Raw genomic sequence first — 25,652 nt, 5'->3', positions numbered from 1 at the left:
TCAGATGAGGTTCACGAGAATGATCCCAGGAATGAAAGGCTTAACATATGAGGAATGTTTGAGGACTCTGGGTTTATACTCGATGGAGTTTAGAAGGATGAGGGGGCATCTGATTGAAACTTACAGAACACTGAAAGGCCTGGATAGAGTGGACATGGGGAAGATGTTTCCATTGGTAGGAGAGACTAGGACCCGAGCGCACAGCCTCAGAGAAAAGGGAAGACCTTTTAGAACAGAGATGAGGAGAAACTTCTTTAGCCAGGGACTGGTGAATCAATGGAATTCATTGCCACAGAAGGCTGTGGAAGCCAGGTCATCGAGTGTATTTAAGACCGAGATAGATAGGTTCTTGATTGGTAAGGGGATCAAAGGTTACGGGGAGAAGGCGGGAGAATGGGGTTGAAAAACTTATCAGCCATGATTGAATGGTGGAGCAGACTTGATGGGCCGAATGGCCTAATTTCTGCTCCTATGTCTTATGGTCTTATGGTAATAAGAACCCACTATGCAAATCTTTGCTCATGAAAATGAATGCATCAGGGTTTTGTTGCCCACTTCTTCCATTGAACTCTGCAATTAGATAGACCCAGACCACATTCCAGTGTACTGTGTAATGAAGCAATACACTTTTCAGTATAAGCCTGCTGTTGTAATAGCCTCTATTTGAAAGTAGACTCACTAAGCTATTTATCCCCAGAAGCAACCACAGTAGGGCAATGGGGACCTTATGTAGGCATCTCCTTGAACCAACTCACCTCTTGTCAGCTAACACCACCAAGAAAACTGGGTATGTGGTAGCGATGCTCCCTCTCCATTGTAGGTAAGAACCTGGTCATCAGGTGTGAGGCACTCTTGCTGTTGATGTATGTGGTGCAGGTCTGGCCCATTCCTCACTCCTGCGTGATGGCGATCACCTGAACCATCTTTCGCTTTATCTGGAGGTTGAAAATGGATCATGTCCACAGGGACGAAATGTACAAGCCTCTAGATAAAGGGGGAAAAACATGCCCAACATTGCTCTCATCCTGATGGCCACCTTTGTGTGCGGCTGCATCAAGCTGTGCATAGACCCTCAGTATGCAAACACCAAGTGTCACTATGTGCTGAGGTTCTACCTGTCCCTGGTGTTGCGAAGGATGGGTCTGGCCACGCTGCCATGGAATGCTCCAAGTAGTTGGACTGTACCATACCACCTGTCCCTTGTGGAAATATTTATGCAGACATACACCTTTAACCACAAGTCCATCAGGTAATGTCCTAAAGGCCATTGGTAAATGACGCTGGAGAAGTAGTAGTGGGGAACAAAGAAATGGCGGAGGAACTGAATAAGTACTTTGTGTCAGTCTTCACGGTGGAAGACACGAGTAACATCCCCAAAGTTCAAGAGAGTCGGGGGGCAGAGGTGGGTATGGTGGCCATTACCGAGGAGAAGGTGCTAGGAAAACTGAGAGGTCTGAAGGTGGATAAATCACCTGGACCAGATGGATTACACCCCAGAGTTCTGAAGGAGATAGCTGAAGAAATAGTCAAAGTGTTAGTGGTGATCCTTCAGGAATCACTCAAGTCAGGGAGGGTCCCAGAGGACTGGAAAATTGCTAATGTAATCCCCCTATTTAACAAGGGAGTGAGGCAAAAGACGGGAAATTATAGGCTGATTAGCCTAACCTCGGTCGTCGGTAAGATTTTATTAAGGATGAGATTTCAGAATACTTGGAAGTGCGTGGTAAAATCGGGCAAAGTCAGCATGGTTTCATCAAGGGCAGGTCATGCCTGACAAATCTGTTAGAATTCTTTGAGGAGGTAACGAGTAGGTTAGACAAAGGAGAGCCAATGGATGTTATCTACTTGGACTTCCAGAAGACCTTTGACAAGGTGCCGCACAGGAGGCTGCTCAGTAAGATAAGAGCCCATGGTGTTAGAGGCAAAGTACTAGCGTGGATAGAAGATTGGCTGTCTGGCAGGAGACAGAGAGTGGGGATAAGGGGGTCCTTCTCAGGATGGTGGCCGGTGACTAGTGGAGTTCCACAGGGGTCAGTGTTGGGACCACAACTTTTCACTTTATACATTAATGATCTAGATGAAGGAACTGAGGGCATCCTGGCTAAATTTGCAGATGATACAAAGATAGGTTGAGGGACAAGTAGTATTGAGGAGGCGGGGAGGCTGCAGAAGGATTTGGACAGGTTAGGAGAATGGCAAAGAAGTGGCAGATGGAATATAATGTGGGGAAGTGTGAGGTCATGCACTTTGGTAGGAAGTATAGAGGCATAGACTATTTTCTAAATGGGGAGAGAATTCAGAAATCTGGAGTGCAAAGGGACTTGGGAGTCCAGGATTCTCTTAAGGTTAACTTGGAGGTTGAGTCGGTAGCTAGGAAGGCAAATGCAATGTTGGCATTTATTTCAAGAGGACTAGAATATAAAAGCAGGGATGTGCTGCTGAGGCTTTATAAGGCTCTGGTCAGACCACATTTAGAATATTGTGAGCAATTTCAGGCCCTATATCTCAGGAAGGATGTTTTGGCCCTGGAGAGGGTTCAGATGAGGTTCACGAGAACGATCCCAGGAATGAAAGGCTTAACATATGAAGAACGTTTGAGGACCCTGGGTCTATACTCGATGGAGTTTAGAAGGATGAGGGGGCATCTGATTGAAACTTACAGAACACTGAAAGGCCTGGATAGAGTGGATGTGGGGAAGATGTTTCCATTAGTAGAAGAGACTAGGACCCGAGGGCACAGCCTCAGAGAAAAGGGAAGACCTTTTAGAACAGAGATGAGGAGAAACTTCTTTAGCCAGGGAGTGGTGAATCAATGGAATTCATTGCCACAGAAGGCTGTGGAGGCCAGGTCATTGAGTGTATTTAAGACCGAGGTAGATAGGTTCTTGATTGGTAAGGGGATCAAAGGTTATGGGGAGAAGGTGGGAGAATGGGGTTGAGAAACTTATCAGCCATGATTGAATGGTGGAGCAGACTTGATGGGCTGAATGGCCTAATTTCTGCTCCTATGTCTTATGGTCTTATGGCCCTGAGGGAAAAGGAGATGTTGGATCCTGTCAGATGGTTTCCTGATCAGACTGTCAAAGTCATTTGGCAGAATGCCTCATTTCCAGAATTTTTCAACAAGCACCAAGATGTAGCTTGGCTGGTGATGGAATAGCCCTCCCCATCAGATCCTTCCAACACGCCAGGAGTCTCACCCCCTCTGCACGTTGCCCTCGAGGTGGCTGTGGTGGGGAAGAGACCGTTGTTCATCTCCTGTGGAGTGTGTCTTTGCAAAGAAGGTCTAGAGAGAGAGACTGATTTTTGTCGAGGTTCATCCCAAGCAGTGCTGTGACACAAGACTCTGTGCTCTACTGGCTGTTCCCAGGGACACACACCGAGAGAAACATCAACTGCAACTGGAGGATCATCAACTCCGCAAAAGATGCTCTTTGATCTGCCTGAAACTTGTTGGTCTACCAGTGCAAATAGTAGTTCCCGCCCGAGTGTTGCAGACTGGCACATTCCAAGGTCCAGGACTATGTGCTGAGGGATGCACTAAAGATTGGGGCAGCCGCTGCAAAGGCACAATGGAGAAAGGTCGCTGTCAAAGAGTGCACCGAGGGGCTCTGAATTGTATAGACCCCTCGGGCTGTACGACTCACAATAAATGTATGTAGTGAATAATAAATGTATCATAATTGTATTGAAGCGCCGCAGAATGCAACATGATGTATGTCGATAACTCAAAACTCATTGCACTGTCTGACTGCCTGTAATGACCATATTGAAATGACTGTAATATCATTGATTGTATTGAAGCACCTCATGATCCATGTGTAAACGTTGGCTTGAGACGTTTCATGGGGCAAAATTTTTCCAATGGCGGTGTTTCCTGCCCATTATTGGAGAATTTGGCAGGGAATGCATCCCCGCTCATCAGGGATGCCGCACAGCCATTTAAAGTTTCGAGGAGTATGCTGAAATGACAGAGCAGCCGGCCAATCAGATTGGCTGGCAAAACACTGAATTGGGACTTCTGCCCAAGTGAAGGGCTAGAGGCGGTCTTTTCACCCCTTACACAGGCAGATATCCTGCCTCAGAGAGTTGAAGGCCAATTGCCACTAGGAGTAGTAGCGATTGCTGGGATTACAAGTGCCAGAGTCCCAGGAGGTAAGTGCGGGGTGTCATGGTGGGGAAGGGGAGAGAGGGGTGGGGAGGTCATGCTTTGAAGGGCAGACAGGGAGGCAGCACCTGGGATGCCCAGACCTTGGGGGGTGGGTGCCTAATTTTGAAAGGGTGCTAGAAATAGATGCAAACCCCTCCCAACCAAGGCCTTGCCTCTGAACCCTTCCTGCTGGCTTCAAAATTGTGGCTGGGGAGGGATGCAGCCCTTAAGTGGCTGTTAATTAGCCACTTAGGGGCCTCAATTGGGGTGAGGGTGAATAGGTTGCCCTAGGCCTTGCCCGCTTCCTGTAAAATTGCAGACAGGTCAGGGAATGGGGTTGGCGTGTGGCAAAAGGTGCCCCTTCCTGCAAACCTGCCAATGGGCAGACTGTAAAATTCTGCCCATTATGTTAAAGGCGCTATATTTAATATAATTAGCTGTCATTATTGTTGCCCTTGCAAAAGCCATCATCTATTGAGTTTTCTGATGAGAGTGCTGAGTTCCTCTAAATGTGCATGACTGTGGTTATTCCTTTTTATCATTCATGGGATCCCATTATACATACAGACCTAGCTAAACTAATGTAGTACAAGGTAGAAACAAAGTATCTCTGTAAAATATAAGCTTGGGAACATCTACTTGTCCAGTGCTAATATTGGGAATGATCTTTGAGGACAGTTTAAGGATTTTGTGCCTCAGGTGATCAGCTTACCTCTCGGCAGAGGAAGGTGGTTCAGAAAGTCACCAGCAGCATACACACATTTAAACCAAATTTGTCTCATGTCAGCACTGAGTCACATTATTATTCACTTCCTACTCTCTAGCACAAGGATATATTGAAATAAATTACATAATTCTCCGTGCACTGGTAGAGCACACTCTCTGAAGAGTCCCACTGAACTGTTCTCCCTGGTGTTGAGCTGGAAAGTGGGATTAAAATTAGCAGCTAGTTTCTTTCTTTTTCTCTATTTTGGCCAGCGCAGACAAGATGGTCTGAATGGCCTCTTTCTGTGCCGTAACTTTCATATGGTTCTATGTTGCCACCTCATGCAACTCTTCCTATTGGATTCACTGGAGCAAACCACAGTCTCAATTTATGCAGAAGCTGTAGCACAAAACATTCCATAAATCAGACCCTTAAGAAGCAAAAATAGAAGGTAGGCAATCTTCAAAATTATGTGAATATACAACTGGATAATGGAGTGTGAAGTTCAGCTGGTTTGAGTGGGCATGTAAATCTTGGAGTGGGTGATGGAATGCTATTCAGGGAATCCTGCTTTCCTAATGCTTTGACCAAGTTAGCACTTACGCTATATATCCTAGTCCTGCTGTAATTTTTGGCATGCCATTTCCATGGTCATGAAATGCCAAATTATTTCCTGCAGCATTTATTTGCCTTGTATTTATCCTCCTAGCCTTCACTCCTGTTCATAGCTCATTGTTTATTTCAATCTTTGTAAAATGTTTTACTTGACCATTATTTTATACTTTATCTGAGAGTCTGTTACACAAATTAATTTGTCCATTCTTCTCAGCATTTGAGTACCCGGATAGAAAGAATAGAGGAAAAAATGTGTCACTCCGCAAGCAGGCACAGTAGAACACAAGATAAAAACAAAAAACTGCGGATGCTGGAAATCCAAAACAAAAACAGAATTACCTGGAAAAACTCAGCGGGTCTGGCAGCATTGGCGGAGAAGAAAAGAGTTGACGTTTCGAGTCCTCATGACCCTTCAGCAGAACTGGTTGCTCCCCTCTCCTTGGATTCAACCAGTTCTGCTGAAGGGTCATGAGGACTCGAAACGTCAACTCTTTTCTTCTCCTCCGATGCTGCCAGACCCGCTGAGTTTTTCCAGGTAATTCTGTTTTTGTACAGTAGAACACGATGTGTGACTAAGCTATGCCATTCCTTCTGATGCAGGCATCATGCAAACTTTGTACTGCTTGCTGATTTAAATAATAGTAACATGCAGCCCAGCCCTAAATGAGCTGTTAAGGGGCTGCTCATTTCACCAGGAGACCTAAATTCACATGAGGAGACCACCACTTGAAGCTAGCCTGCACTAAAAAGAGAGGTGCATTCTGGCTTCAGCAGGTTCTGGAAGTGGCTGGGAAAGATATTCTGAACAGGAAGAACACTGACTAATGGTTCAACAGGGCAGAGAGCACACTATATGGAGTACTGGAGCCTTGGTGCAGGAAGTGAACAGGTGAAGAGATGTACATTATCTACAAGGGGCCTGGAGGCCCTCCAGATAAACACTGCAAGGAATTGGGAGCAGATAGCCATCATGGTCAATGCTAGCGGTGTAGTCCCAAGCACCTGGATACATAGCCACAAGAAGTTCGATGATCCCACACAAGTGATCAAGGTTAGTGAAAGTATTGTTAAATACCATTTCCTACCAATGAACCACTAGCCTCATTCACTGTTCAACTCTCCAACACCTTCTTCACTCAGCTGCTTATAATCTCTATCAACCATGATTCATACTTCACATTCATAGCATCACCTCACTCTCACACGTTTCACACAGCTGCAGGCTTCCCAACCACATCTCACAGCTTGCACACGCTGCCAGCTAATTCAACTATAGCAATCACATCACCCAAACACATTGCACCACACTTACTGACACACTCTCACTCCGTCTCAAGTGCTGCATTCCAGGTCAAAACCACTTTCTGCATGGAAAACATTTTCCTCATGTCACAATTATTTCTTTTAAGCATTATCTTAAACCTGTGCCCTCTGGTTCTCGATCCTTCGACAAATAGGAACAGTTTCTTTCTCTCTACTCTGTCTAGATCCCCCATGATTTTGAATATTTTTATCAAATCTGCTGTCAATTATTTCTTCTCCAAGGAGAACAATCCCAAAGTCTCCAGTTTTTCTGCATAAATGAAGTTCCTCATCCCTGGAAGCATTCTCGTGAATCTTTTCTGCAACCTCTCTAATGCCTTCACATCTTTCCTAAAGTGTGGTCCTCAAAACTGGAAGCAATACTCCTAATAAGGCTGGGCCGGTGTTTTTTTTACAGGTTTATCATAACTTCTTTGCTTTTGTACTCCCCTTTCTTGTAGATCAAGTTGGCGCATAATCAGAGGCAACAGTACTTAACTGGTGGGTTACTGGCACAGTTGCATGCTCTCACCTCAGTGAAGGAGACAGTGCTCACCATCATTTGAACAGCCACAACTAAGGCTGCGACCAGCGGCAGAGCTGAAACCATTGAAGATGATGGTATGTTCCTACCTCATCCACCTTCTCATATCCCACTTTCCCCTATTCCCATAATCTCTTCTGATTTACAAACTGCAGGTGGTTTAAGTACGCACTTCTTACTTTCTCCTACTTTCCACAGTATGCCCCTGACGTGTACCTTTCTCTTTCAGATACCCAAGAACTGCAACCTGGCCAGGCAACAGTGGAAGAGAATGGAGACAGGGATGAAGAAGAAACACACGCAGCCATCTGCTCAAATACTAAAACCCCACATTGCTTAAGTGCTCTGGTCGATCACATGGGGTAGAAATTTCCTCCCGCTGGGGCTTTCCCTGACATGCTGCAGACCAAGGGGGATGCAAACAATTGCACCCATGCTTGGGAATGAGTGTTTTGCCATAACCTTGAAGTCAGGGCTAAGGTCTTCAGCACCTGCTACAGCATTCGCTGTAGACTTCAGCAACTTGAGATAACAGTATAAATCTCCAAATTCAAGGACAAATTCAACAACATCCTATAGAAATCAATCTAGTGACTAACCAGAAAGTAGTCGTGATCCCTTAAATTATTTAAATAGCAGCAGTGGGGGCTGGAGACCATACTGTTGCTGAACACATCTTCAGCTGTGCAAAGTTAAGAGAGGGCTTTAGCTAGACCGTTGAGCTCTAAAATGATGCTGCTCGTGTGATGTCATGATCTGCCTATCCTACATAATTATGGCACAGACATGTTGCACCTGCACTAATAACCTACCCAAGATGGTGTGTGGTGCAGCCCATATCAGAAGTCTGCATGTGAGGTACAAACACCATTTTGGACCAAGAATGCCATCTGTAGCACCAGAATAAATGGGCGCTATGCAACCAAATTTTGTGGAAATTTTGTCCTTTCTATCTTGTTTTCTCAAATGAAAACTAGTTTAGTAGTGTGAGTTTCTTCCTATCCCAGAACTCTAAAATGCAGAATTATTTTTATTGCTTTTCTCTGAGCAACCTCAAAGACGTTACTATATTTTGAAAGTAGAAAGTTCAAAAAAGGTATCTTAGTAATCAAGATAAGATTAGAATAAATTGCTTTTTACTTATAATTTAGTGCAGTTGAATTGCAGCATAGTACATGGTTAGTTTCAATGATTGCCCTTTCTTATTAGTTGAGTTAAACATTAAAAACTTTAATGCATACTGTAGCTTTGTCACAAGGCAGAAATAGGAATGAAACTAACTTGATTCTAAACTGAAAAGCGCTGTCTTTAAAACTAACTTAACACTGAACTTGATGTTGAAAACTGGCATCAATAGTAAAGTTTGACCAACACAACAATTCAACAACAGCATCACAATATTAAAAAGTTTATATAATAAACAGATTAAGCAATATCTGCACAGCAGGCCTACTGGCAAACAACAGAAAACTCAGCTGGAGTTATAGAAAGAAGTACACAGAATTACTGAACTAGCAACAATGTGTGCTAGGCACAGAAGATGAAGAACTGCCTAGTAGTCGGTGAGCCATGGGTTTTGTCAGGATGATCAATACATTCCTTGTAATCAGGCCATTAAAGTTGTTCAAGAGACTTTGAAAAGAAAACATTCTGAGGCAACATGGTTGGGATGGGGATAAATCTGGTTATGGGTTGAGAACATGATGTGAATGCCAACTATAGAACTTAATGCAAGTCAAGTATCCTTTATCTATAAATCCAAAAACCGAACACATCCAAAAACACCACCTTTTTTGAACCTCATTGACCTTTAGCACAACATGTCTCTGACCTGAGCCAACATGATGTTTGCTGACTGCACCTGACCTTTGGAATGGGAAGCCTGACCCGAGCCGATTGCATCCAACCTTTGGAGTGGGAAGTCTAGTTATTTGTCTGCCTTATTTACCTTGTGATTTATGTCTGTACTGTTTACCTTGCGAACCCTCTCCTACAAGCAGAATTGCAGATGGCACCATGGGCGGGAACTTATTACAGGTACCCTGTATTTATTATTCAGTGGTATATCTTACTTTTTTAGCCATTTTATTTGTTTTAGATTATCGTTAACCTAGGCTTCAGCCATTGTGATGTAAGTAGGCCTTTCCTATATGTGGTAGCTGAAAACCAAAATTTTCTGAAATCCAAAACACAATTGGCCCTGAAGGTTTCGGATAAAGGATACTCAGCTTGCACTGCTACCAAATTAACCTGTCATGACAGTGCAGTATCCCTCCTTCTCACCCATGATAGACTATCCATAAAACATCACCAATATTTTATGTTTTATGGGATCATTTAAATTTTTTCCAGATTATTATAATGACAATTATTTTATTATTTAAATGATTTGTCATTAGTTGTCACTGAGTAAAATGGATGTTACATTTTCTCTTGTTCAGTTTTAAGATTTCTATAACTGATGTGTTACTTTAATTTTTGAAAGCTTTACCTTTCACCTTTGATGTTTCAAATTGATCTTTGATTTAAAGTTTTGAATTTGCACTCTTAATTTGTCTGTATTCTTTGAGGCACCTACCTTGGCAAACTGTCTTGAAAATGCATTGTTGGGATTATACTCTTGTGTAAAAATTGCATCTCTAAACAATTTTCTTCAGTTTTCTTCAAGTGGCTCTTGTACCTCCGTATCCCTAGCGGTTGATTGAAGCATTCACAGTTATAGGAACGTGGGAACTTAGCTGTCCAAAGACAACAGTAAGTCATGCACTGAGGAATATAGCAATAAATTTTCATTTTTGAAACACTTTTTATGAACACTTTGACCACAGTGAAAGTCTTCTGCAAACACTTTCACAATTCCTGTCCAGGTTAAATAAAGACCTTTATTCCCCATTCTGACAGTCAAGGACTATACATATTTGAAGTAATTAGCTGAAGATAGTATGGAAGAAATTGTGGCAGAAGTTTGACATCTCCATTTCAGTTCAATTCTGACATGTGTCTTCCCCCAGTTTTTGGCAGTTTAAATGTGAAACATTAAAGGGTTCTTTTCTATTGGGGAGAAAGGATTGCTATGCAACCAGCAGTGACATCACAGTGAAAAATTCCATTCGATGTCAAGGCATTTGAATAAATGTTTATTTAGTGATGTCATCTGAGAGGTCCACTGCAATATGATGATTACATCATCCTCAATTTGCAATGATATGCACTTAATTCTATCATAATCCCAAATTTGTTATAATTCCTTTAGTTGGCTCTCCCAATAAATTAATCAGTGAATTAACTGAGCCAAATTGCCCTGGAAGATCTCAGGTTCTATTGCCAGTCCGTGCATGTTAATTTATCTCAGATGGGCAATCTTAGGAGTAATGTATTGACTTCACTTTTAGGGAGGGTTTTTTGTTTCTGATAGAAATCCTGCAACTTTGGGCAGAATTTTCTGGCTGACGGGGGGATGGAGCAAGAGCGGGAGCGTGCAGGCGCGAATTAAGGCCTGCCCAGTGTGAATCACGGCTCCCGAGGACAACGGGAGTGGGTGGGCGGCGGTGGGTCTGCAATGACTGCTGGGTCCAATGGTGACACCCCCTGGAATCTTAACATAACCACCAACAGCTAGCAAGAAGGAAAATGTCATGCCCAGTAAAAGCATGTCATATTCATCACTTTAAAACATGAACAGTACCCAGTGTGCAATCTTCCAGAACTGACTTTTCTTTTAAAATGGAAAAGCTAAAGGTTGCTGCTGAGGGTCATCTTACAAGGTCTATGGATTCAAAGACTGCTACACTGTCTTGAAAGGACAAGAGGTCACATTCCAGACTAGAGGTGTTGAGACCATCGAAAAAAGTATTTCTTGACTGGAATGGGCCATTCTGAAACCAAGATGGTGATTGTCTCAAACCTCTAGGGTTTGCAAACAATAATCCAGGTTGTGGCCAATCAAAGTAAGCACAATATCATATTTGGAAAGGAGCTACGAGAAACCAGATGGTAAGGCAGCCATGTGAGTCTTCCTATTTATTCTTTAGTCTGCAAAAGGACACAACAATGCAAAAACTGCATAAACAGCAGCAGCAGAAAGGGCAGAAATACATATGCCTTAACAGCTGGAGACTGTAACATCTTAAGGTCACCAAGCCTGTTCCTTTTCAAGTCCATCAATACACCAAAACAACCTCCTGGTAACAAGACTACAAGTAACTAATTTTGTGACCTGCAGGAGGTCCATCTCTTTGAGAGAATCTGTAGCGACTCTGATATTCAACTTTGACTATTGAATTCACCTAATGACACTTCAGAAGTGAAAAACCCCTTCTCTACCAGGCCTGCTATGTGTGTTTTCCAAGACAAGCTAATCACATCAATTATGAACTATTCTTTTGTTTATAACTTGTAAAAGTGATATTTACAAGTTACAATATTTAACTGTATTTTCCTTGAGTGTATGAGTATGGGTGAGTGAGTGACATAGCATTAGAGTTTCGGGGTCAATGCATGAATAAATAATCCTCTTTATTTAAAGTCACAAAAAGCTTGCTGCTGTTATTCAAATTGCCCACATACTCAAGAATTAAGAAACGCTCTTCCTTTTCAAAACAGCACGCTGATTATGGGTAGTAAGGGAAGGGAATTGGGGTTTCAGTTCTCTTTCATCCCTGTCAGTAACAGGAGAAAAGAGTTTGTGTTGCCGAAATGGGAGGCATATGCTTTTCCCACAGGAACACAGCTCACTTACTTATTCCTGGGTAGCTTAGATGCAGCTTAGCAAGAACCAAGCCTCAGGGACTCTCAGGTGTTTCGAGGTGGACTGCTAGATTATAATCAACTAACATTGCAGTTTACCAGCTAATAAACTGTTTTACCAGCTGGTCCGTCTGGCTAGGATCACCCTACTGACTAGGGTGTTGGCTTGCAGATAGACAGTTGGCTTGCAAGGATACGGAAAGCAGGAAACTAAAGCTCGGTTAGCCTAACATTTGTCATAGGGAAATTGCTTGAATCCATTATTAAGGATATTATAGCAGGATACTTAGAAAATCATAATGTGATCAAGCAGAGTCATCATGGCTTTATGAAAAGGAAATCATGTTTAACTAATTTGTTAGAGTTTTTCGAGGAAGTAGCAAGCAAGTTGGATAAAGGGGAACCTGTAGATGTGGTGTACTTAGATTTCCAAAAGGCATTTGGTAAGGTGCCACATCAAAGGTTACTACACCAAGATAAGAGCACATGGTGTCAGGGGTAATATATTAGCATGGATAAAGGATTGGTTAGCTGACAGGAATAGGGATAATTGGGTCTTTTGTGAGTTGGCAAGCTGTAACCAGTGAAGTGCCGCAGGGATTAGTACTGGAGTCTCAACTATTTACAATCTGCATCAATGATTTGGATGAAGGGACGGAATGTAGGGACAGAGGACAAGTTCAGGGGCTCACAGGCAAAGGGGACTTGGAAGGAATGGCCTCTGAGATTCCCATGCAGATGACTCAGGGGTGTCCAGCTACGTCTCCTCCTCCGAGAGTTCCAGCCTAACTCCGTGAGGGGAAGGAGCAACTGGAGGGACATCAAGGTTCCCCGTTTCCCTCTTGTGTTGCCACTGCAGGAACTCACCCATGGCTCCCCCAATGCAGCACAGGTCTGCATGCATCTCCAGGCCCTGCTGGACCAGGGCCTCCATGACATCCACCATCCTCCCCATGAGACTTCCATATGCATACATGTGGGCAAGACTTCATCAGAGAGCAGGTGGATGCACTCCTCCGACTCAGGAACTGCTCTGTTGAGGGCTTTCAACAGATCTGTGTGATGTTCCCCTGCCTTCTGCTGACTCTCTGCGATAAGTTGGAAGGCTGTATCTAGAGGCTCGTCATCTGACTAGGACTTCATTGATGCCTCTTCCCCAGCAGTCCTCGCGTGCTGGGGAGCTTGGCTGAAAACTGCCTCCTCCTGCTTCCGATGCATGTCCATACAGTGACCACCAGATTCTGAACTCGAGCCTGCTCTAGATCTAGGTCCCTCTGAGATGCTTGTCTCTGCTCTGGCAAACACTATGATGGGTCTTCCAGACTGCTAATTTCCAGCTCTTCAATGGAGAAGGTGTTCTCTTGGCTGGAGGTGAGGACATGGATGGAGCTGAGGGACTGGCTGGCTGAGGGCATCGGTCACTTGGCAGGGCTCCTTGTGAACCAAAGTAGAGATAATTAGTGCTGGGCAGCAGAGTCAAAAGAAGAAAAAGCATGCACTGTTGTATTGAGAAAGGGATGGTGTGGTGCAGGATCCTCAGGTGGGTGCTCACCGCCAACCTCACCATCGCCCCAGGCAGACTCCACGTCTGCACTAGTCAGCATGATGGCATGCTCCTCAAAGTGAGTGAGGGGCCTAATGTGGGCCACTCCACCCCCAGTCTGGGACTCTCCCTGCTGATGTGAGCAGGTTTTTCCTGCATGGAAACAGAAGGAGTGAGTGTGAGCAGGACACATGGTACTTCATGGAATGTCTGTGTGGTGAGCGGAGTCATGGATGGAATGAGGACGCATGCTCCAGAGGATATGAACCTGAAGCAGATGTGCAGGATGTGTGTGAGAGTTAGTGGCGTTGTCCTTTGTGATATGAGATCCCTGTAGATGTGTGATGGGCTTGTGAGTGTATGAATTGCGCATGATGAGATGAGTGAGTTACCCTGGTGGAACGGATGAGACCATTCATCATGTAGTGGCACTGGATGGCTGTCCTTGTTGACAGGGCATTGGTGCTGACCACCTCTGCCTTCGCTTCCCATGCTGGATTGGTGATGCAGCTGCCTATTCTGTGGCCAGAGCGGGGTAGAGGACATCACGACAGGCCTCCACGACGTTCAAAAGGTGCTCAAGGGATGCGTCACTAAACCTGGGAGCTGCAGTCTTTTTGCCTTTCGGGACCATGTCTTCCTTGGAGCAGTTATGGGCTGGCAGCACTGAGAGGTGTGCGCACGGCTGAACTTTAATTATGGTGTCTGACGTGATGAAGCGGTGAAGTGATGGCACGGTGGGTGAATGAAAGCCTGCCCACCATGGAAATGGCTTGTTTCCCAGAATGCATAATTTATGTGGCGGGTTTGGAATGATACGGCGTGAAAAGCCACCTTTGCAGCTGGTGGTAAAACGTCATTTTACCTGGCCGCTACTGCACTTAGTGCAAATCTGGGATGATTCCAACCAGAGAGTCTGCAAAAGGATAAAGACAGGTTAAGTGAATGGGCAAAAATTTGGCAGATGGAATATAATGTTGGAAAATGTGAACCTGACCACTTTTGTGGGAAGAATGGAAAAACAGTATACTATTTAAATGGAAAGAGATTGCAGAACTCGTGGTACAGAGGGATCTGGGTGTCCTGGTGCATGAGTTACAAGAAGTTGCTATGCAGGTATAGCAAGCGATTAGGAAGGCAAATGGAATGCTGGCATTTATTGCAAAGGGAATGGAACTGAAAAGTAAAGAAATTTTACTGCATCTGTGCAGGGCATTGGTGAGACCACATCTGGAATCTTGTGTAGAGTATTGGTCTCCTTATTTTAAAAAGGATATAATATCATTAGAAGCAGTACAAAGAAGGATGATTCAAATCATTCAAGGGGTGAAAGGCTTATCCTATGAAGAAAGATTGAACAGGTTGGGCCCCTACCCATTGAAGTTTAGAAGAATGAGAGGTGGTCTTATTGAAAAACTTAAGATCCTGAGGTGGTTTGACAGGATAGATACCGGGAGGATATTTCCACTCATGGGGGAGACTAGAACTAGGGGACACAGCTTAGGAATGAGAAGTCTCCCTTTCAACACTGAGATGAGGAGAATTTCTTTCTCTCAGAGGGGCGTTAGTATGTGGACTTCTCTTTCTCAGAAAGCAGTGGAGGCTGGGCCATTGAGTTTATTCAAGGCTGAGTTAGACAAATTTTTGGTAGACAAGGGAGTCAAGGGTTATGGGGGACAGATGGGAAAGTGGAGTTGAGACTACAACCAGATTAGCCATGATCTTACTGAATGGTGGAACAGGCTTGAAGAGCCGAATGGCTTATTCCTGCTCCTAAGTCCTATGTTCCTATGCTATCTGGAGCTGAGTGGAAAAAAAAAGCCAGGCCATAGTGCCATGTCGCTTCAGGTTTCATTTATGAGCCAGATCAGCTGATCAATCATCAATAGTGAAATGAATAACTTTTTGCAAATTTGCCTGGTTCAGGTACTGGATTGAGCCAGTTCCAATTTTTAGGTGTTTTGCAGCATTTTAACCCCAAATTGATGCTAATTATATGGACTTGTTTGCTTGTTCGCCTGCTGCCTGTATGTAATAAACTTGGTGCACTGGACAGGTTTCTTAACCGAAATAGATAACTTTATTTACAGAGCTCATATAGAAGCTACATGCTTGAACCAGGTGCATGACTAGAATGCTCCACCCCTAAGATTACCCACGCTTAGGGCTGATTTATCAGTACAATCACATGAGCCCTAAAGACAGTAGGAAATGTATTACCCACAATCACTCCATTCCCCACCCCCCCCCCCCACCACTTTAGTTTCTTTACATTTTTTATTTACAAAGAATATCTTAATCCACAACATATACATATATACACGGGTCATGTGAATATAGATTAACTCTCAGAGGTGATTTTCTAAATCTGTTCGAGCATGTAGCTCTGCGACTTGAGATTCTCCCACTGGATCGACATGATCAGGAACTGCAGCATCAAGGACATCCTTATGTCAATTCAGAATTAGTAATTCAACAGAGATATCTGGTATGCCTATTCTAAGTTGATCTGGCACCTCTGGCATTAAAGGTTTGACATCAATTACAAGTGGAATAGCTGGTTATTGGAATGTCTCTCTACTTCTGAGATGATCCACATGTTTTTGAACAATCCGGTTTTCCACTCCCACTTGACATGACAGAGGTCCAGTTTCAGAGACAATCATACCAGGAACCCAGCTAGGTCCATTTCCAAACTTTTGCACAAAAACTGTCTCTTCCACAGTAAATCTTCAAGCTTTGCTATGAATATCATGATTCACTTTCTGACTACTCTGGTTCATCTCTACCTTCCCCTCTAAGTTTGGAAACACCAGAATTAGCCTTGTACAAAGGCAGTGTTTCATCAGTAGTTCTACGGGTGTTGAACCTGTGATTGCATGAGGAGCCGTACAATAATTGAGAAGAAAATATGAAATTCGCGTTTCTAACATTCCTTTGGATAACTTTTCATTTCTGAATTGAAAGTTTGCACTGCTCATTCTGCTAACCCATTAGATGAGGGATGATATGTTGCTGCTTTAATACGTTTAATTCCATTTAAACTCATGAATCTCTGAAAAGTGAAGACAGTACCATTATCCGAAACAATCACTTCTGGTAGGCCACGTATACTAAAACATTGGCGCAGCTTTTCAGTAGTTGCACACGATGTCGGTGATCTAACTTCATAAACATCCATCCACTTAGAATGCCCATCGATGATGAATAAAAACATGGTACCTAAAATTGGATCTGCATAGTCTATATGTAGTCTAATCCAGGGTTGACCAGGCCACCGCCCACGGATGCAGTGGAGCTGAAACGGGCAACTCCTGTTGCTGCTGACGCTGGACACAGTGTTTGACAATTTCTGCTATATCACTGCCTATACCTGGCCCCCAGACTTGCACTTACACGGAAGCATCTTCACCTTTGATATGCCTTGATGCGCACTGTAAAGCTCTGTCAAGCTTCCTTGCGTAGGGATGACGACCCTTGATCCCCACAACAAGATTCCATCTTGACAACTTAACTCATTTTTATGGGCATAGATTGGTCTTATCTCTTCAGAGACTGGTACATTTGTCCATCCTTCCATCCTTGCAATATTGGACTTTTGACCAAATTGGATCCTGGTTTGTCCAATTCTTTATTAGCTTCACACAGACCAGCGAAAAGTCCAAGAAGTTCAATACAAGTACAACTTCTTGTGGCACTGGAGCATGTACAATGCTATCTGGCAATAGAAGACGACTGAGTGTGTCTGCATTTGTAATATGCACACCAGGACGGTGCATAAAGGTGTACTCATACTCTGACAAAATCAAAGCCCACCATTGAATTCTGGCTAAGACTATCGGCAGAATTAATAGACCCATTTGAGTCTTATGATCCCACACTATGGTGACACGTCGATCATGCAGATATTGTTGGAATTTCTTTATTTCAAATATTACGGATAAAACTTCTTTTTCAAGTTGTGAATAGCCCTTCTCGGCTGCAGAGAAGGTTCTGGAAACATAGCCTATTGACTTTCGGAACCATCTTCCATCCTGTATGACAACACCATAGGGAGATACATCACAGGTTAATATTAGTTCTTTTGATGGGTCATTATGTACCAGTAGACATGATGAGTGCAAAAGCATCTTGAATTTTATGAAGGCTTCTTCTTGTTGCACATTCCATGACCATCGATGGTTCTTTTTCAATAATGGGTGTAAAGGGGCTACCACTATTGACAAGTTTGGCAAGAAGCGACTGTAATAATTTATCATGCTCAAAAACCACTTGAATTCAGTGACATTTGTAGGAGAGGGTGCCACCTTGATTGCCTGTATTTCTCCTCTACTAGATGCAACCTCTGAGCATCCACTCGATGACTCAAATATGTAACTTCAGTCACTTGGAAAGTGCACTTCTCTTTCTTCAATCGTCACCAGCTTCCAAAAATCTTCTTAAAACCTCTTCTAGGTTGGCCAAGTGTTCAGCTTCCGTTGATCCTATGATCTCGGGGAAGTCCTTGCAATTGGCTTTCCATGGTCCTTTGGAAGATTGCACAGGCAGATGATACACCAAAGGGTAGGCATGTAGATTGGTACAGGCCCTTGTGCGTGTTGATTATTACATAACCTCTAGATGTGCTGTCCAGCTCTAGCTTATGGTATGCATAGCTCATGTCCTGTTTGGTGTATGATTTTCCTCCAGCTAGCTTAGCGTACACGTCTTCAATCCCCAGGTTAAGATATTTATCTAATTTAGCAGCCTTGTTCACAGTTAATTTGTAGTTTCCGCAAATACGAATAGTTCAATCTGATTTCATCACAGGGAATATGGGTGCTGCCCATTCTGAAAATTGAACTGGCTGGACTATTCTCCTTCTCCTCCTCCTTCTCCTTTAGGGTGCAAGGCACAGGTCTGGCCTTAAAGAACCAGGGTGTTGCCTCCGAATCTACATATATTTTTGATTGTGGCCTTTTATCTTTACCAATTCATCATGAAATACCCTGTCGTACTTCCTGAACAGCTCAGGAATTCCTCCTGTCCTCACTTGAAAAATTTCTGACCAGCTGAGCTTAATTTATTTTAACCAATCGCGACCCCGTTACAATGATCACTGGAGACTGAGCTGTCTGTTGCCTGTAGGATACAGGTACAGTGGTGATGCCTTTTACCTGTATTGCCTCTTCAGTGTACATCTTCAGCTGAGCTGTGGCTTGCTTCAAATTCAGTGGCTGGGTACCTTCACTTAGGTATTTAAGCATGTGTTCTTCCACCACTGTGGTCAATGCTCCTCTGTCTACGTCCATGACTAGAGGCTTCCCATTCACTTGAAGGGTGATGGTGATTGGCTCACCATCTTTTCACTGCCTTGACATTGTTTAGGGAATAAATATCAATATCAGCAGCTTCTGGTTCAAATATATTGTGCACTTCAATCATCTTGGTCTGCTGTCTGATTGGCTGTCTTGATTTTGACCAGCATTGCTTTATTACATGTCCTTTTTTGTGACACCACCACCTGGAAGTTCCCCTCCAAGCCACTCACCATCCTGACTTGGAACTGTCTCACTATTCCTTCACCGTTGCTGGATCAAATTCCTGGAACACCCTCCCTAACACTGTGGGTGTTCTGACACCACATGGACTGCAGCGGTTCAAGAACGCCACTCACCACTATCTTCTCAAGGGCAATTAGGGATGAGCAATAAATGCTGGCCTAGACAGCGACGCCCACATCCCTTGAATGAATTTTTAAAAACTTCCTTAGTCCTGCAATGTCAGCACTGATTTTTGTGCTCAAGTTATGGAGTGTGACTTGAACCCACAAACCTTTGAATTAATGGTATGAGGTCACTAACTGAGCTGCAGCTGACAGCATACTGATGAGGTAGAATCTGATGCTAAACGTAATCTAGATAGATCAGTGCGGGGTAACAGCTATCTAATATCCAGCAGCCAGAAGGCCTTGGAGCCAGCAGCTAGTCTCATTGATGCAGACCTCTGGTAGTCTCTAATTTCAATTCAGGGCTGGGCCTACAGCAAGGGGTTGATAATACCCCGAACCCAGAAATACAGGCAGTTTTATGTCATTGCAGGTACAACACATTTTGGGTGCACCCTGCACTACTGTTGCCCAGTGTAGTGATTGTAGCTATAACGTTTCCTACTGCCTTTAGGGATCGCGTGATTGCACTGATGAATCAGCACTAAGCATGCATAATCTTAGGTGCGGAACTTTCTATTTGTGGACCTGGTTCAAGCATGTAGCTTCTACATGAGCTCTGTAAATAAAGTTATCCGTTTCAAGTAAGAAACCTGTCTGTACGCCAAATTTATTCCAAATGGCTCCGACGCTGCACCTCACCCTTATGAATGTGAGTACATCAATACATCAGTACATCAAGTGCACTCTGTGTTGAACATAATTGATCCTATGGCTCTGTTTTGAAGAAGGACACAGGAGTTATCCTCGATTTCCTGGCCAATATTTATCCCTCAAGCATCATCACAAAGATCAGATTTTCTGATCAATATCACATTTATGTTTGTGGGAGCTTGCTGTACTCAAATATGCAGCTACATTTCCCATATTATAATAATGTGTACACTTCAACGGCTCTTCCTGACCGGTATGCCTTACTAAATCAAATTCGTCAATATACTGATGAAATGTGCCTTTCTCATTCACCTTCCGTGGATCTAAAACTATTATCAGAGTGTGACAGGCAAAAAGTCCATTTCCTATTTGTGCCAAGGGATTGATTTTCTGTTTGTTAAGGTGTTAAATTGTCATAATCACTGCTGTGCTGTGACTAGTTTATAGCTGTTTACTGAACTTAGTGATATTTGAGCTGAGAGGAAACTTCAGCATTCTCATCCTGTTCTTAATGACAGTAATGTTAGTAGTCAGTTAAAGTCAAAAATCTCATCTATATGGCATTTTTCTTCCCGTCTCCAAAATAAAGTAGAAACTATGGTACCCATAAGAACTAACAAATGACCAGGTCTAAATCTGAAATTGGAAAATATCTTGGTGAAAAGATGTTATGTGAAATATGATACATTCTAACAAAGGCATTGGTAAATTATGAAGAATTTATTAAGATCAAAGATATTTCAGGTATGAAACGTACAAAAGTGTCTCTCAGAGTTCAGGATCCACTGAGTAAAACTTCCTTTCCTGTGACCTTGGTAGCTGACTTTGTTGCTCTACTCCTTTTAATTCTCCCAGGACATTCAGGTGAACCACAAATTTTTTTGAAATTTATTCTTTCGCAGGAAGTTGGCATCGCTGGCTTGGCCAGCATTCATTGCCCATTTTTACTTGCCCTTAAGAAGGTGGTGGTGAGTCACCTTCTTGAGCCGTTGCAATTGCAGGTACGCCCGCAGTGTTGTTAGGAAGGGAGTTCCAGGATTTTGATCCAGCGACAGTGAAGGAACAGCGATATATTTCCGATCAGGATGGTAAGTGGCTTGAAGGGGAACTTGCAGATGGTGGTATTCCCATGCATCTGCTGCCCTTGTCTCTCTAGGTGGTAGAGATCATTGGTTTGGAAGGTGCTGTTGAACGAGCCTTGGTGAGTTTCTGCAGTGCATCTTGTAGATGGTACACACTGCTGTTGATGGTGGAGGGAGTGAATGATTAACGTGGTGGATGGGGTGCCAATCAAATGGACTGCTTTGTGCTGGATGGTGTCAAGTTTCTTGAGTGTTGTTGGAGTTGCACTCATCCAGGCAAGTGGAGAGTATCACATTACACTTATAATGTGGATTGAATTGTGCTTTGTAGATAGTGGACAGGCTCTGGAGAGTTGTTGAGGGTTGTGAAGAGTTGTTCTCCATAGAATTCCCAGCTTTTGACTGCTCTTGTAGCCACCATATTTATAAGGCTGGTCCAGTTCAGTTTCTGGTCAATGCTAACCCCAAGGATGTTGATAGTGGGGGATTCAGCCATGGCAATGCCACTGAATGTCAAGGGGCAATATATTTTCAAGTCAGGTAGGTAGATGCTCTCTTGTTGGAGATGGTTATTGCTTGGCACTCGTGTGGCGCAAATGTTACTTACCACTTATAAGCCCAAGCCTGAGTGTTGTCCAGGTCTTACTGCATGTGGGCATCGAATGATTCAGTACCTGAGGAGTTGCGAATGGTTTTGAACATTGTGCAATCATCAGTGATGATTGTAATGAAGGAAAGGTCATTGATGGAGCTAATGAAGATTGTTGGGCCTATGACATTACCCTGAGGAAATCCTGCAGTGATGTCCTGGGACTGAGATGACTGACCTCCAACCATCACAGCCATCTTCCTCCTCCAACCAGTGGAGAGTTTTCCGCTGATTCCCATTAACTCCAGTTTTGCTTGGGATCCCTGATGCCACACTCAGTCAAATGTTGCCTTGATGTCAAGAACAGTCACCCTCACCTTGCCTCCTGAGTTCAGCACTTTTGTCCATGTTTGTGCCAAGGCTGTAATGTGATCAGGAACTGAGTGGCACTGGCAGAACCCAAACTGAACTGATGCCACAGGATTTCACAATCTCATTGCATTTGATATTCATTTATGTGATGTGAGCATCACTGGCAAGGTCAGCATTTATTGTCCATCCATAATTGCCCTTGAGAAGGTGGTGGTGAGCCATCTTTTTGAATTGCTGCAGTCCATCTGGTACATTTGTAGTGCTATTAGGGAGGGAGTTCCAGCAACAGTGAAGAAATGGTGATATAGTTTGAAGGCAGGAAATTGTGTGACTTGTGGGGGAACTTGCAGGTGCTGGTGTTCCCATTCATCTGCTGCACTTGTTCTTCTAGGTGCTAGGGTTTGAGGATTTAGATGTTACTGTCAACAGAGTCTTGGCTAGTTGCTGCAGTGCATTTTGTAGTTGGTGCACACTGCTGGCACTGTATGCTGGTGGTGGAGGGAGTGAATGTTTACAATGATGGCTAGGGAAACTATCAAAGCAGGCTGCTTTGTCCTGGATGGTGTCAAGCTTCTTCAATGTTATTGGAGCTGCATTTATCCAGGTAAGTGGAGAGTATTCCATCACACTCCTGACTTGTGCCTTATAGATGGTGTGCAGGCTTTGGAGAGTCAGGAGGTGAGTTATACACCACAGAATTCCCAGTCTCTGACCTGCTCTTGTAGCCACAGTATTTATATGGCTGGTCCAGTTAAGTATTTGGTCAATGGTAACCCCCAAGATTCACACTTCTACTACTCATGTAGTTACCTGTTGTCACCCTTCCATTTAAAAGTTTTCATATCCTGTTGTACCATTTCATATATATGACTTCACTCTTGAAACTTTTCATAACCAACATTGCAGACAAAAGAAGAAATAAGTGAGCGTTTTATTAATTTCAAAAGCGTTATGGAAGCCACAATTCCACAGGAATGCAAACCTGACAGACACATGTGTATCACATCTATATTTATCTCTGGCATTGACCCTGTTGGGGCATGCAGGAGGTCATTTTAATGCATTAAAATAGTGAACATCCATGCCAATCTCTGACACCTACCTGCTATGGAAGGCCTTAAAATGTTGCATTAGCAGCTGTGCCAAAGGGATTGCCAGGGCCTTCTCAGAAACACCAGTCAGTGCTCCTGGTGGCCACGGTGCCAACCTAAACATTTCCCACTTACCACTTCTACAGAGGTCCAGCCTAAAATCCCAGAATGAGCCCCTAGGTGGGCCCACTTCTGCCCGTCAGCAGACTAGTATGCAACTTTTCATTAGGCATATCAACTTTCAAACTTACAACAGGCTCCTGTAAAGTTAGGGAGGAGGAAACTTACATCTTAGGGAGATCAAGACTCTTGGCCCTAACCCTTTCATGACATTGACAAGAATGTGCTCTGGCCCCAACCCAAAGTCACAGGTAACTCCTGCACAAGACGAAGCCCCGGTTTTCAGGTGGATTTCCATTGGAGTTACAGCAGGAGCTATCCAGAATGGCCAAGCGATTTTGACTCTGAGGGTTCTAAGAATCTAAAATATTTATTTTCTGTCTTTGAAAATTTTTTTTTTTGAGACTTGAAATAAAGAAAAAGGTATTAGTTTTTCAGCGTTGATCCAGACTATACTTGAACAGAAATCCTGATCTGAAGGATACGTGCTGCAAACGTTAGGCGATGCTGGAAGTCAGAATTAATGATCAGGCAGTCAGGTTGTCCAATTGCATAAAACTGGAGTCACTGTTATTTGACACCATGGATGAGCTGCATGGTTTAGTCAAGATAACATTCATTCTGAATTATCTTTAAAGATGATTTCAGTCCCTTAGATAAACATTTAATAGAAAGTGAGATAAATCATTAAGCTCCAACAGTTGTTTTCTTTTCATCCATATGCTGTAGAGAATTGTACACTAAACAAATGTTTCCTTGGTAACCACAGTAACTCTTTCGAGTACAAACCCGTTTCCATCTGTTTCAGATGAAGTTACATTGTTTCCCATTGTGAGATTTGAACTCTTGATCTTGGGGTTATAAACCCAGTACCATAACCACTTAGCTATTTAGGCCAAGCCATGGTAACCACAGTAACATGGATCAGTAAGGCAACCAAGATAATTTAACAAATTAAAATACACCTTGCAGTTGCAACTAAAACAAGAATGACAAAATCAATACTTTTAAAGTTACATTTTATGCTCCTGCACTACATATCTCATCTTAAAATCCAGCACTGATGTAAGTTGCAAAACAAGTTATTTGTACCATTTCAGTTTATACTAAGGAAAAGACCAACCAAAAAAGTCAGAAACCAGCTGGATGCTGTAGTTTTCTAAAAGATTGACCATAGGTCATAACCCAACATAAATAACTGTTATTTGTTTGGATAAGCTCTATACAATGGATTTGTGATGCCTGTAATCTATTTATGACACTAAAGCAGAAACAACTATTGTATTTCAAAGAATCACAGAATTGCTGAAAAAAGGGATATGGGCCTGAATTTTAGCTTTGGTGGACGTGTGCAATTAGCGAGCCCGGGAGCAGTTGGGAAACAGACCACTGACTGCGATCGGCCCCTGACCGCTGAGAAGCTCAGCGCTGCAGGGGTGGAGGCAGGCAGAGGGTGAGCAATGACATTTCCACGGGCACAGGTGAGCGCTGCAAGCAAGCTCCCTGAAGACAGACAGCTGCCTCAGGGAGCTGCAAACCTGAAAATGTTCAAATAAAGGTTTTAAAAGCTACAAAAAAATGTCCATGCATCACAATCAGACACCTGAAAATATAGCAGATAAAAATGCTGTCCACAGATATTTATTTGTATTTTATTTCATAACGGAAGGTTCATCCCACCCTTGGCTGAGGTTTGAAGAAAAATGTAAAGGCTCCCAGGCTGATTTGCCCATCCGCCAACCATAAGGTTGGACGGGCCACAAAAAATCAGGGACAATTGCGCCATTAGTGGGCTTAATTGCCCTCTTAATTGTCAGCTTCTGATTTTTGCATGTGCCCACCGAGCAAAATATCGCGCGAGTGCACGATGAGGCTGAGATGCTCACCCTAAGTCTTCTCGTGCGATTTTACGTCCAATCAGGTCGGGCACGCACTTGCCCACGGGATGTAAAATCCTGCTAATGCTGTCGAAGATTTTCATCTTGAACTAATCATGACAAATGCAAAAATACCAAATTTCAAAGGGAACAACAATTTATACTGCATGAGAAAAGTTGCTGATTGGTTAGCTGATGGATTCTGATTGGTCGAGCATTGCTATGGAGAATGCACCAGTGGACAATTATCTCTTAAACTTTTGCTTAAATTCAAAAAAAGGCAAAACAACTCCGATTGATCGTGGTATTGTCATGGGGAATGCAACAGACTTTTGTTTAATTGAAAAAGTGCACTGCCTGGACATATTCTTTCTGTTTGCAATGGAAAGGGCCCTGTGTATGAATATGTTTAGCTTCTGCTGGCACTGTGCGTCAGTGGTGGAGGGAGTGAATGTTTGAAATACTGGGTGGGGTGCCAATCAAGCGGGCTGCTTGGTCCTGGATGGTGTTGAGCTTCTTGAATATTGTTGGACCTGCACTCATTCAGGCAAGTG

The 25,652-nt window shown here is 43.4% G+C and overlaps 1 protein-coding gene across 1 annotated transcript in view; it reads right to left on the bottom strand.

The window, feature by feature from the left end:
* Window positions 1-18,897, bottom strand: part of LOC121276789 (carnitine O-palmitoyltransferase 2, mitochondrial-like) — a 47,413-nt gene extending 28,516 nt beyond the window's left edge. Inside the window, exons 1-3 of the mRNA XM_041185335.1 lie at window positions 18,763-18,897; window positions 17,710-17,848; window positions 9,896-10,055 (exon numbers count right to left, since the gene is read on the bottom strand). Of these exons, the coding sequence (XP_041041269.1) occupies window positions 9,896-10,055; window positions 17,710-17,848; window positions 18,763-18,897 (434 nt within the window). The remainder of the gene's footprint in view (window positions 1-9,895; window positions 10,056-17,709; window positions 17,849-18,762) is intronic.
* Between the last annotated feature and the right edge of the window lie 6,755 nt (window positions 18,898-25,652).

Source organism: Carcharodon carcharias, chromosome 4, assembly GCF_017639515.1.
Source record: "Carcharodon carcharias isolate sCarCar2 chromosome 4, sCarCar2.pri, whole genome shotgun sequence".
NCBI classification, from domain to species: domain Eukaryota; kingdom Metazoa; phylum Chordata; class Chondrichthyes; order Lamniformes; family Lamnidae; genus Carcharodon; species Carcharodon carcharias.
Note: the sequence above shows the minus strand (reverse complement) of the source record. Positions and strands in the feature narration are given on the sequence as shown.